General features: G+C 44.0%; 1 protein-coding gene across 1 annotated transcript in view; it reads right to left on the bottom strand.

Annotated features, from left to right (window-relative positions):
* The window catches only part of Hydin (HYDIN axonemal central pair apparatus protein), a 362,032-nt gene that overhangs the window by 159,256 nt on the left and 189,592 nt on the right, over window positions 1–13,184 (bottom strand). The window contains exons 21-23 of the mRNA XM_028891069.2: window positions 11,760–11,903; window positions 7,411–7,554; window positions 313–626 (exon numbers count right to left, since the gene is read on the bottom strand). Of these exons, the coding sequence (XP_028746902.2) occupies window positions 313–626; window positions 7,411–7,554; window positions 11,760–11,903 (602 nt within the window). The remainder of the gene's footprint in view (window positions 1–312; window positions 627–7,410; window positions 7,555–11,759; window positions 11,904–13,184) is intronic.

Below are 13,184 nucleotides of genomic sequence, written 5' to 3'. Positions count from 1 at the left end.
AAAGATCTGTCTGTCTCTGCCTCCTGAAAGCTGGGATTAAAGGCATGCGTCACCAAGGCCCGGCAAAAGTAAACTTTTGAATATTCCTTCTTAACTTTGGCAGTGACAGGGTTTTCAAAAACATGTTCGCTTTCCTGTTCAGAAATTTGAGTTGAGCCCTGACTTTAGGTTCCATTATTTCCGTCAGCAATGACTTATCAGACTGAAGGTACTCATGAAAGGCCAGTGCAAAGAATGCAGTTAACCCAGAGGAAAGCTACACAGAGACTATGTGAGCAGCTGGGGCCTGTGGGCTTCCTGGGAGGGGCGTACCTTATCTGATTTTCATCTTCGTCCACCAGGAAGAACCAATGGAATTTGACAACCAAGGGGCTGCAGTTGGTGATGTTGATGTAGCGAATGACCTCGGTATCATTCAGGATGCAGCCGAAATCCACCTCCATCATCTCGAAGCTGAGGTTGGGGTAATGCACTTCTCCACGCAAGCACAGGTTGTCCACCTGAGGGTGCTCTATATACTTAATGGACAGCATCTCCTCTGCCACCCAGTTGTTCAGGTCATTTCTGTAGGAGGGGTCAAACTTGACCAGCAGGCTTTTCTCCTCATTGACCTCCAGTTTTATAGGCTATGAATAAGATAACACGAAGTTACCAACTCCTATACTTTGAAAGTACGCAGGACAGTCAAAATCCTGTACATCCACAATTTTATACACACACACACATACATTCATGCATTTCTTTAAACACATGCCTATGAATAATTAACAGTCATTGGTTGGGTTTAAAAATTATTTTGTCTCTCCGGGTAATACCTGGGGGGCACTCACCAACCTAAGACAGAGCACCTGTGTGGCCTGGGCAGGCGTCTCCATGACGGGTAAGGTGACCTGCTGACGTCCCACGCAACCTAAGTCAGAAGCTCATTTTTTAATAAAAGGGGGACCTGTAGGTCCCTGGCCCCCGTTTTGGGTAACTGTTGCCTTGCTTGTGGACCTTGACCTTGATATCCTCCCTCTGCTAATTCCCTGACAGGTTCTACCCTCCTGAATGCTTAAGGGAAGTTCCTTGTCTGTGTATACTGAATAATAGGCATTAACAGCTTAGATACAAGATTGTAAAACATCAGTAGCGAACTTCTGCCCTCTGGGGTCCTCCCATTATGCTGTAAGCCTGTATTTAAGACCTCCTCCCCCCTTCAAGAAATGACATTCGGTATTTAAAATAAAACACACACACACACACACACACACACACACACACACATATACACACACATATATATAATTGAATGAATACTTCGAATTTAATCTATGAATACCACAAATGTGATTAATATCATGAGTGTAATTAATGAATATCGTGAGTGTAATTTAAAAATAAATAAATAAATAAATAAAAATGGTTAAAAAAATTATTTTGTCTCTCCAACTCATGCTGAAATTGGATTGTCAGTGGGGACAGAGTCTAGGAGTGAGTTCTTTTCCGAGGAGACCTGGCTAGCTGAAATGCGAGTGGGTTGTTCCAAAGCACCGCTGACCCTCATGATGCTCTTCCCCACATACCCTCTTCCTTTTCTGCTCTCATCACTTGAAGTGCACAAGGCCCTCCCATGACACCAAGCTTTTGACCTGCACAACTGGGGGCCAAATAAACCTCATAAAGTGTTCAGCCCAGATACACCGTTGGTCCATCAGCGCACAGACCAAGCTAGCTAGAAATGTGCGTGCGTGCGTGCGTGTGTGTGTGTGTGTGTGTGTGTGTGTGTGTGTGTGTGTGATATTTGAAGGAAAAGATTCTGCTAAGAACTTTAGGGTTGTAAGAATTGACAAACTGCACAAAGTCAAACCTGCAGTGAGTACTCATCATTATATAGTCTTAAAAATTTAAACTTATTTTATTTATGTGTTTGTGTGCCCGCTTGTCTGTGTGTGCACCACATGTGTGCAGGTACCTAGAGAATCCGGAAGGCGAGTTAGAACCACTGGAAGTAGAGGTACACGTGGTTGTGAGCCATGCGGGTACTGGGAACCGAACCCAGGCCCTTTGAAAGATTGGCAAGTGCTCTTAACCACTGAGCCATCTTCTCAGCCCCTTATTAAATCTCAAATAAAAATAAACTAGTTTGGAAAATGTTCTTGCTGGACAAATGGGAAAGTTCTTTCCTTAAGATAAATTTCAAGCTGCCTGAAGCATGGAGGAATGGGCTTTGTACAGAGTGGGCCAGAAAGGATCAGATTTAATTTGAATGTCTTCCATTGATTGCCTACAACACTAAACATTAAGGACTGTGTTATCTACTCCCCAGTGTTTTCTGTTCAACATGAAAGGACACCAAGTGCAGGGTTTGTCTGTTACGTTTTCTTCACTTTTTTTCTGATTTCTAGTCTCCGTGGGTCCCGTGGTGTTCTGTCTGTCTGTCTGTCTGTCTGTCTGTAGTAAAGCTACCTCGTGGTTTGCAATGGCAGGGGCATGAGTCAGGGGTAAGGATTTACAGTGGCTTTCACTGCTCCACAGGGCTTACACGGTCCATTTGCCTAGGACCTATTTAACTGTGCACTTCAGTTGATAGAGCCGGTCAGCTGGGGTGTGTGTGTGTGTGTGTGTGTGTGTGTGTGTGTAAGAGAGAGAGAGAGAGAGAGAGAGAGAGAGAGAGAGAGAGAGAGAGAGAGAGAGAGAGGAAGGGGAGGGAGAGAGCACAAGTACTCCGATCTGTCTAATCCCATCTCAAAGGCCTACTGGATACCTGTTGCCTCTGGCACGCATGTACCCTGGTACAATTTAGACAGAGACATTTCCATGTATCTCCGAATATCTATCTTTGAAGATTGACTTAACTTTTTTTTGTTTTATTTTGTTTTTTCAAGACAAGGTTTCTCTGTCTAACAGCCCTGGCTGTCTTGGAACTCTAATTGTACACTGGGCTGGCCTCAAACTCACAGAGATCCACCTGCCTCTCCCTCTGGAATGCTGGGATCGAAGGTGTGTGCCACACTGCCTGGTACTTAAAATTGTTTTAAGAGGCAAGATTTTGTAGAAATTAGGCAATCTACAAAATCTAAAAACTTTAGAGATCCTTCACCACGCTATTGCTTGGAGTTAATATTTTTGGTAGATGTTAGTTATAGGCATGATGGGTAAAGGGTTGGACTTCATAAAACAGGACTTCATTATATTATTTTATTTAAAATATATGGTGAACTTTAAAAAACCTCAAGACAGAGGTCTGGAGAGATGGCTGTGGTTAAGAGCATGCACTGCTCTTGCAGAGGACTCGAACTCAGTTTCAGGCACCCATACTGAGTGCTCACAACTGCCTGTAATTCCAGCTCAGGGCATCTGACGCCGCCCTCTCTGGGACTCGCCACCAGCACCCATGCGCATACCCACCCACACATACATATGATTAAAAATAAGAAAAACAAATCTTAAACCAGAAGACATTTTTTTTTTTCCGTAAGGGATTTTAATCACAAGTTGGAAGACTCCCGAGTCAGTATGCTTGCATTTGGAGCTGGGTTCTCCCAGTTTCCCAGCTGGAAAACGTGTAGAAGCTTAGTTTCCATGTCTGTAAAATGGGGGTGATGACGGTACCTCCCACTCTCCCTGTTTTGAAGAGGACAGAATGAATTAATATAGGTGAGGTGTTTCAGGATATAATGTGTGGTATATATAAGTATTACAATGACCTCTTCTCAATAAAGAGAATGACGGCTAAATGCTAAGCAGTTTTTATTGCTATCTGGCTGTGAAAAGGGTTGGCCCTCATCAAGGAAACTTCTCTATGCAATAGATGTAGACCAGTACAGAAAACCACAACCAGTCGATATGCAGAGTTGTGGAGCCCAGCCCCAATGGATACACATCTGCAATACTCCTGCACCCAAGGCTTAGGGAACATTGTAAAGGGAAAGTGGTAGAGGAAAGATTTCAAAAGCCAGAGAATCATGGAGTTTGCCAGGAGATTGTGTCTCCTAGTAATTTCAGAAGCTACAACCAAAAATTCTCACCAACTTGACTGCCCAAACATGAGCATTCTGGGTCAGCATTACAGTGGTTTTTGGTCCCCAAGTGCCTGCCTCCTTTGATACTTTGGATGAATCTCGCCCACTGTCAATTCTTTTAAACAAAGGGGTGTGAATGGCTATCATTCCTTGTGTCCAGAGAGAATCTTTATTTTATCTTTTTTTTTTTTCTCAAAGGATATCATGGCTGGCTCTAAAATCCTTGCATCACAATTTCTTTCTATTAAAACTCTAGTAACTTTCTTGGTAACTTTAAGTTATTGTGGAGAAGTTTGAGGTCAGTATAAAAAAAGCTTTTAACAGCTTTCTTCTTTTTCTGCTTAGATGTTATAGCTTCTGGGTTATCAAGGAGTCTTGTGACTTTACTAAGATGTCTCATTGTTGAATGAATAGCCTATACCATTTTGTTTCAGGACAAGTAGGGACCTTATTCTAAAAGTGATTTCACTTATATTGGATAGATCAGTGAAAATCAGCTCAGCCTTCTACTCATCTTCACATGTCTACCCCAGTTCCCCTCACACGAGGTAACTAGCTTTACTATTAGTCTTGTCTATCTTTGTAGACATTCTACAGACATAAAATCTCATTTGTGCATGTTTACTTTTTACATCTGATGGCACATCACTCCTACTCATCTGCATTTCACTTTTACTGATATTAGACCATCTAATATCTGCCTTTTGAAAATATTTTATTTTTAATTATGTGTCTGTGTGCATCTATGTGGGGATATGTGTATATGAGAAAAGGTAATGTTAGAGGCTAGAGAAGGTGCTGCATCTCTCAGAACTGGAGCTACAGGCAGTTCTAAGCTACCTGATGTGAGTGTTGGGAAGTGAACCTCAGCCCTCTGGAAGTATAGCAGGTGCTCTTAACTGCTGAACTATTTCTCTAGTCCCTGCCTCCTTTAAAAAAAAAGAAGAAGCTTCATTTTATATCATTTTATAATCCTGCTATCATTTACTCAATCAATCCCTCAAGGTTATTGACCCCTAAATGTTTGCCCTCAAAAGCAGTGGTCAGATGAATACTCTGGTGCCTTCCTTGCATGTGTGCCATCTTGCATCTTGGGTCTGTAGAAATCCCTAAGCATGGAATTACTACATCAAAGGGCATCTTGAGATTGGCGTATTGCCTTCCACTGCACACTGCCCAACATCACCACACGGGGAGAGTGTGTCCACACACTCTACCTAAGCTAAGTGCTTTCCACCTTTTGCTCTTTGCTAACCTGACAGGTTTATTGTATGGCTCTGTATGCCTCTGTTCGCTTCAATATGAGCAAAGCAGAACCTGCTTTTGTGTGTTCGAGAGTCATTTTGGTTTCCTTCTGTGAACTCAACTCTGTTCTTCTGACTTTCTATTGGGCTGTAGTTCTTTTTCATGTTGATTCATGGAAGTTATCTATTTTTAATAAATTTGAATTTTTTATTAAGGCTATATGAATAAGTAATATAAAAACTGAAAATGTGCTACTAGGAACAGGAATTCTTGACCCATTCTGCTCTCCCTACCACTAATAGGCCATCATTTTAAAATCTTTTTAAAAATAGCTATTCATTTATTTGTGTGTTTGTGTGTATATGCATGTGTGTGTGTCTGCTGAGTTTCTGAGTACATGTGTATGGGAACCCACAAAGGCCAGATGATGATATCAGGTCCCCTGGAACTGGACTTATATAGGTTATGAGCCACCATATTGATGCTGGGAACTGGATATAGGTCCTCTGCAAGAGTAGTCAGTGATCTTAACCATGGAACTACCTCTTCAGCCTTCCATTTCTTAATTCTTGTCATGGAGTTGGTACATGGTACAGTTTTCTTGGGCCAAGAGGGGATGAATAGGCAATGCTTACAGCTGGGTACCAAAATGAGGAAGAGGGCAAGGGGCCAGTCCGGGACAACAGCACCGATACCACCTGAAGCATGAGACTTTCCCCCAATATTTTGACCCATGTTTCTAGAGAAGAGTACTGTTTTTGTGTTGTCCATATTTTCTTTGTGGAGTCTGGTACATACAACCCTCCACCTTCAGAATTCTCCTCATATGTATTTTCTCTCATCTCAGAGACACTCTAAAGCCCACGGGGCACAACAGCTTCGTTCTTCACAACTCCATTGCAACACTTTCTGGGGTGCAGATTTGAACAGCATCTCCCTCCTCCAACCCACTACAAAAGTGTCATTCTGTCTACCTAAGTTAGCTTCACATCTCATTCTTTAGTTCCATCTATCCTCTACCCACATTTTTAGTGCGATGGGCTCTTCATCTTTTGGGGCAGGGAGGGGGTTTCTGCTTTTATCCCATTACAAGTGCAGGAAGAACGACGGTGGACCAAGACTTCCGAGGACGACTGGTACTCACATCTGCATCTCCACAGCCTCCCATCTATTTGTCTCCTGTGCTCTGTGATGTCACCTGCTGTCTCTTGGAGGACTCAGGCCTCGTCCTTGAAGTTTCTTCAGAGCCAGGACATAGCAGCTGCACTTTCTCTGAGGCTGTCGAGAGCTACAGGCCTGGCCTGTTGGCCTTCCTTGACTAAGTCCCACGTAGGACTTGTCTCTTCTTTATTTTTCTATGTTGAATAATCTTAGCTGGTCTTCCCTCTCTTATGGTCGAAAGAGACCAGATGGGTACTGTCTGGTACACCCTCTTCTCAAGCACTGTCCCCACCCACTTCAAAGGTGCCATCTTGCTGAATTGTGGCTCATAGCAAATCTCCTTAAGCCTCAGGCCCTCTCATGAGATCTGGCAATTATTCTCTGCCCTCACTGATGGTCTCTCTAGAAGGGAAGGCTCAGCTTTTCAGATGGAGCATGAGCCTGATTTCCCCTCCAGCCCTCCTCTTCCACGGCTCTGCACTGTCTCCTACCCACAGCCCTCAATTCCACTGTAACTCTCATGCCCAGCAAAGATCAGACAGACCCTGCAAGGGGCTGTTTAGAGAATGCTGCTTCCGGCCTCACACTGGCAGCCGGGGCAGCCTTGCAGCCTTTTCTCTGTGCTTTGATCAGGTTTCTAAGTACTTGGAGATGGGCCTATTCACCGGGAGACTGGACTTGACCAGTTCCTTGAGGTAGGGTCTTTGGTTAGACGTCATTAGTAGGAAGTCATTACCTTGTGTAGATTCACTTCATTATGAAGGGCAGGAGGGAGTAGGTTATCCTGCTGGGCTGGAAGGTCTTAAGCCATGCATGAGTCTTACCACGGACTGAGAGCTGAAATAAGTTCGTGCTTATTTGCAGTTTTCTGTATTTGTTTTCCTATTGGTTTCCTGGGTCATTTTGTATTTTTTTCTGGACTGAAATTAGGCAGTATATTTTTATTCTCTTCCTTTTCACACACCACACACACACACACACACATTCCCTGCTAAGTTACCTTAGGAGTTGCAGGCAGCAGGGATTTATCATTCTCACACATGAAGAAGGGTCCAGTTGTTGTAAGCAGCATGTTCACAGGCAGGGTGGTGATGTTCTTTATAGTCAAGGACTGGTAATCAGGTTCCAGGATGGTGTTGGGCTTCTGCACAAGAGGAAATGGAAAAAGAAGAGACAAAGGCAAGCCACAGTAAGTCCAGTGAGCCCTGAGTTACAAGTCTCATTAGTTCTGAATAAAAACCTTAGTACCCCTCCCTTCACAGAGACATTTATTTCCCCTGGTAGAGGTTTACAGAAATGAGGTGGAATGAAGTGTGTTAGGATTCTGAAACATGAACTTACATAACCCAGAAAACAGAGAGTAGATTTCTCAGAGAGGCCCTGAGTGCTTAGTTTAAAACAAAACAAAACAAAACAAACTACTAGAGCAAACTGTCACTGCCACTCTGCACACACTGCACATACTACACACACTGCCACACTACACACACTGCCACATTGCACACACTGCCACACTGCACACACTGCCACATTGCACACACTGCCACACTACATACACTGCACATACAGCACACACTGCCACACTGCCACATAGCACACACTGCCACACTACATACACTGCCACACTGCCACACTGCACACACTGCCACATTGCACACACTGCACATACTACACACACTGCCACACTACACACACTGCCACATTGCACACACTGCCACACTACATACACTGCACATACTGCACACACTGCCACACTGCACACACTGCCATGGAACAAAGTTTAATAAATCTGTGATAGCTTGAGAGAGACGTGAGGAATTATTACCACAGATAAAACATTTGGCTCTTACGTGATTTTCCCCCTTCAGTTTAAAATATCCACTTTACAGACATGCTTATGTTGCTACATTGGCAAATCCCCACACATCTCCCCTGTAGATTTCCCCAATACCAGAAGAGGTGATGCTGAAGCCGTCTCTCTCTGTGAGAGCTGCTAGACTGCATTTCTCAACCAGAGAAAGGGCCGGAATGGTTCTTGAGTGAGATGCTTTTGCTCTGGCTGGGTTTTTCCCACTCTAATGTTGGGGTTTACATTCATCTTTGTGTGATCTAAAAAGGGGTACTTTAGCCTCAGGAGGAGTAACCAGAAGCCTCAACCTGTAGCCTCTAAGGTAAGAACTCTGATAATTTGGGGGTTCTTCTAATAAAAAATGTAGCCCTTAAAAACAGTCTCCACATTTTGACTTGCTTTTTCTCCTCATTCTAATTTCATCACCCCTGCCACCCCCCACCCCGACTTTCACATTTTGATCTGGCCGAGTCTTCAGCTGTTCTTACAGCATCATCTTCCCCGCACCACGGCTCTTGGTCTTCCCAGGCCCTGCCTCCACCAGCTCCTGTGGACTGCCAAGGCTGTGTCAGAAGTCTGGCCTGGTATTTGTCACATGATGCCAGCCTTTGGTTCTCTCCCTCTACAAAGGGGACACAGACACGGACCCCCTTTGCATTATCAGTTCATGGAGGCTGCCCGGAGAACCGTCCACACAGTGACCTTCCCTGAAGGCTGCTGTGTCATGCAGATGGCTCGGAAGTGAAGAAGCCACACTTGGTTGGTTTTGGCAAGAGGCCATTCGGAGGTTAGTGATGAGAAGGAACTGAAGCCTGGAGAAACCAATCTATTTTAAAATGACCCCTTCTTTCTGGGCTGTTTGTCTCCCAAATATCAGTAGACAGAATCTGCATCTGGAACTTCATAAGGCAAGCAGGCCGAAAGTTTCAGCTGACCTTTCCAATCCCACAGAGATGCTGTTTCATCTCCAGAGTGCATGAACAATACAAATAGCATAGAGTTGATGGAGTGGCAGGGTTTATATCTTTATATTCCAATGTACCATATCAGACACACTGCCCTGGGCCAAGAGCAGGAGGCAGAGCAGTTGTATGCTGGACAATTCAGTCTGAATGCCAAGCCCTCACAGGTCTCTTGTGCATGCCGGGTAATGCGGATATATTTCTTCATTGTCTCTGATAAATTCTGATGATGGGCAGGAGATGAGCAATGGGAAACACGGTGGGGGAGAATTTAAGCTTATGAATTTGAGGAGAGAGAAGGGCAGAAACAAGTAGGAAGATCAGAGGACATCTTGCAGGAGTCATTATGTCCTTCTATCATGTGGGTCCTGGGGGGATTGAACGTGAGTCATCAGGCTTGGTGGCAAGTACCTTTACCTGGTAATGACAGTGAACCATTTCATTGACCCCAATCCACTTTTTAATCCAATGAGAAATTATTACCACATTCAGAATTTTGCATGTTTTAATTTAGCGATCAACTCCAACAACAGACATTGAATTAAGAATCTGTTATCCTGCTTCTGTCAAAAGTCAGGAGGACAGAAGACAAAAGGCACACTGTTGGCATATGCTATGTGTGTTTACAGGCTTAGAAAAATTGAATAAGAAACTATGCTGCATATTTAACATACAATGTCTTACACAGAACCGCTTTCACTAAATCCTTGCTAAATTCCTTTGAGTAGCTGTTTTCAGGGAAAATATGAAGGCACCAAATTCAGTGCAGCTGTTTGCGGATAAATATCTCTTCGGATTGCTTACAATGAAAGGTCTGAAAGCGCCAGTGAAACTCCCCAGGAACTTCCAAAGCATGACCGTGGTCTTCAGTGTGTCACGGAGTTTGTCGGCTTCATGGTTAGCTCTCCTGCCACTCAAACCCTGACTCAACTTCCTCACTACCCACGAGGCCTGCAAGCTGGCGAAGCCAGACTCTTCTCTCCTCTGTATCCACTGTGGGTGCCCAGTACATGGCAGGCATTCAAAAACTCATTTTGAATTGAACCTGTATGTCTCCCTGGCCCCCGGACTTTGTAAAGTTCCTTCATTCATATCTCACCAAAGCACCTTGTCCATGGGTTCTCAACAGATTTACCGAACCACGTCTGATGGAATCTACTCCCAGAATAAACGGTTCTGAGTGCTCTCCTGCAAAGGCTGAGGTGATGACGAGAACCCCGGTTGACCCACCTGGGACTGGTCAGACATGGCCACACACACTTTCCTGTCACAGCGCTGGATCATGGGACAATGGCTTAGTCAATTTTTGGTCTTTCCAGCAGGCTATGAGCTTCTCCAGGGAAGGGCTAGCCTCACGGCTGGCTTCCTAGCATCAGTGTCTGGCACGTGAGCAGTCTGAATAAACGTTCTGTTAGCAACCAGCACTCTAACGAGTTAATTCTAATGGATAAACCAGACCACATTTGTCTCCACTTTTGAAGTCCTTTAACGGCTTTCCAGAATGAACCCCGAAGTCTAGAACATGTCTAGCATACATGCCATATGTATCTGCCTCTGCCCCATCTCCAAAAGACCTTCACCATTCTTGGTACAATCCCTTTCCAGGGAGACTCTGGTCATTCTTGGCATGTTCTCTGTCTGGGGTCACCTCTCAATGTTCATACCCCTCCCCCCCCAGGCCTTTTCCCAGTAGAAGTCCTCAGCCTGGAGTTCTTTCCCCTTCTCTTGCCATCAGACTAACGTCTCCCTTTACTTCAGTCTCAGCTTGAGGCACTTGCTCAAGGGAGCAGCCTTGGACTGAGTACACGGACAGCTAAGGCCACGCCTCCTGAGCTGCCCTGGCCGTTTATCCCTGCGACTGGAACAATGACACTCCCCTAGCTTGTGTACAGTCTTTAGCCTCAACCAGTCTCTTGGCTTTGACTGTCTGTCTGGTTCACCAGATTTCCACCACCAGTACAGCCTCCAGCTTAGGACAGATGTTCTACCACACAGATTAATGGGTTTTAGTGATTACTTATTCCACAGCAATCTTAGGGGCAGTGCCAGCTTCCTTATGTGTAGCACAAGAATGATAATGGAGCCTACCATGATGGGGTTTTGTGAAGGGCACCTGGACATGTAGGTAATTGAGTATGGATGCCCAGCAACAGTAATCAGTAGGCGGTAGTCATTCTTACTAATTATTATAATTGTTGCTGATTCTATTCCAACCCTTTCCCTGCAGTAGTGTTTACTTAAAGCAAAATGATGGAGTAGTCGCACACTTTCATGCATATTCTGCACCAATAGAGCCCTCCTCTTTGGTCTTATGCACCAGGAATGATGCAAACAGGATTTCCACTTCATAGAACTACAGGTTTGCTTTCAGAATTTTTAGCTAAATGTGTACTGGCCTCTGAAGCTTGGAAAGAAAAACAATACTGTCCTAGGGATGGGCAGTAACAGGATTCCCATTAGCTTAGCTTCTAACATGGAAGCACAGACATGTTGGCTCTGGCTGGAACACTCAGGCCTCCCCGGCACAGCCTCACTGACCTTTTCCAGTCGATAGATGAGCTGCCTGGTGGAGAGCTGGATGAGAGGTGCTATGAACTCACAGATGATGTTCACAGACATCAGCAAGCTTTTTCCCTTCTGGGCTCCGACGATGGCATGGCACACCAGCTTTTCTTTGACTCTCTGCACACAACATACATCAGGGCTGTTAATGAATTCAGCATTCTCATGATTTGCAAGCCCACACAGGGAAGCTTTCACTGAAGCTCCAGGTGTATTTAGTTTCCTTTAGGCCAGATTTAACGCCTCTTAAAAACATGCTTAACTCTGGGTAACCACATTAGAAATATGCTCCTACTACAGACTGTGTCTTAAGATTAGGGCATATGTTATAGTCATCTTTACATCCTTAATGCCTAGAAGTGTTTATCTCAAGGCACGTGCACAATCAAAGTTGGCTGATGCCCCAGATAATGAGAAAAGGGAAATATTATATAAGACTCCCCAGTGAGAGGCATCCTTTTTGCAGGGAGGATGTATTCTACCTGAAAATACTTGGTGAAGAAATGATGTAAAAGAAATAAGGTAGAATCTGTGACTCTAAAGAAGCTAGCAAATGGACCAGATTTCCCACTTTACCTCTGGGAGACAATTTCTCATTGCTTATTTTATGAAGAGGAAAATTCAGTGTCACCCTAAAAGCCTCCTAAGCAGGAGCTCAAGTAAACATCTTATCTCATTCAGAAAGTCTATGTTTGGAGATAGGAAAGACTCCTGGGTGACTAAAAAAAGTATTGGGTTTTGTTTTGTTTTGTTTTGTTTAGTTTTTGGTACTTGGTGATTTCCAAACTCCATAAAGGACTGTAATAAACAGATACACAGTGCCAGTATGCTTAAGTGTTTTAAGCTGAGTGTCTGGTACTGATGTAAACAAAACTAGAAAGTCTATTGCTAGAGATTAACATGGCTATTTTATCTACACAAAATTATATGTGTATGAATGTTTTGCCTGCATGTATATATGCATACCACATATATGCCAGGTGACTGAAGAGGCCAGAAGAGGGCGTGGAATTTCCTGGAACTAGAATTATATAGCTGGCTGTGAGCTGCCATGTGAGTACTGGGAACTGAACACAGATCCTCTGCAAGAACAGCCAATGCTTTTAACTGCTGAGCTACCTTTTCAGCCACCCAAAGATGTTGTTTTTAAATGTGGTATCATTTAGTCAGGCAAGGTTACAAAAAAAATCGGAGATGTGGTTATAACTGAGGCAGCCCAGAGCATCTATAAAAGTATGCTATTTTCGGGAAAAAATTAGGTAAGACTGCTAAATGTTAATAGGAAAATTTTCTTGGAATGAAAGCTGGACATTTTTCTACCAGGGACTTGCTGTCTGGTCAGTGTTGATTGTAGTAATGAGAACCGGCTTTAAATGGTCCTTTAAGGTTGGGGTTATAGTA

This window comes from Peromyscus leucopus, chromosome 5 (assembly GCF_004664715.2).
Source record: "Peromyscus leucopus breed LL Stock chromosome 5, UCI_PerLeu_2.1, whole genome shotgun sequence".
Classification (NCBI taxonomy): domain Eukaryota; kingdom Metazoa; phylum Chordata; class Mammalia; order Rodentia; family Cricetidae; genus Peromyscus; species Peromyscus leucopus.
The sequence above is the reverse complement of the archived record's forward strand: the minus strand, read 5'-3'. Positions and strand labels throughout refer to the sequence as shown.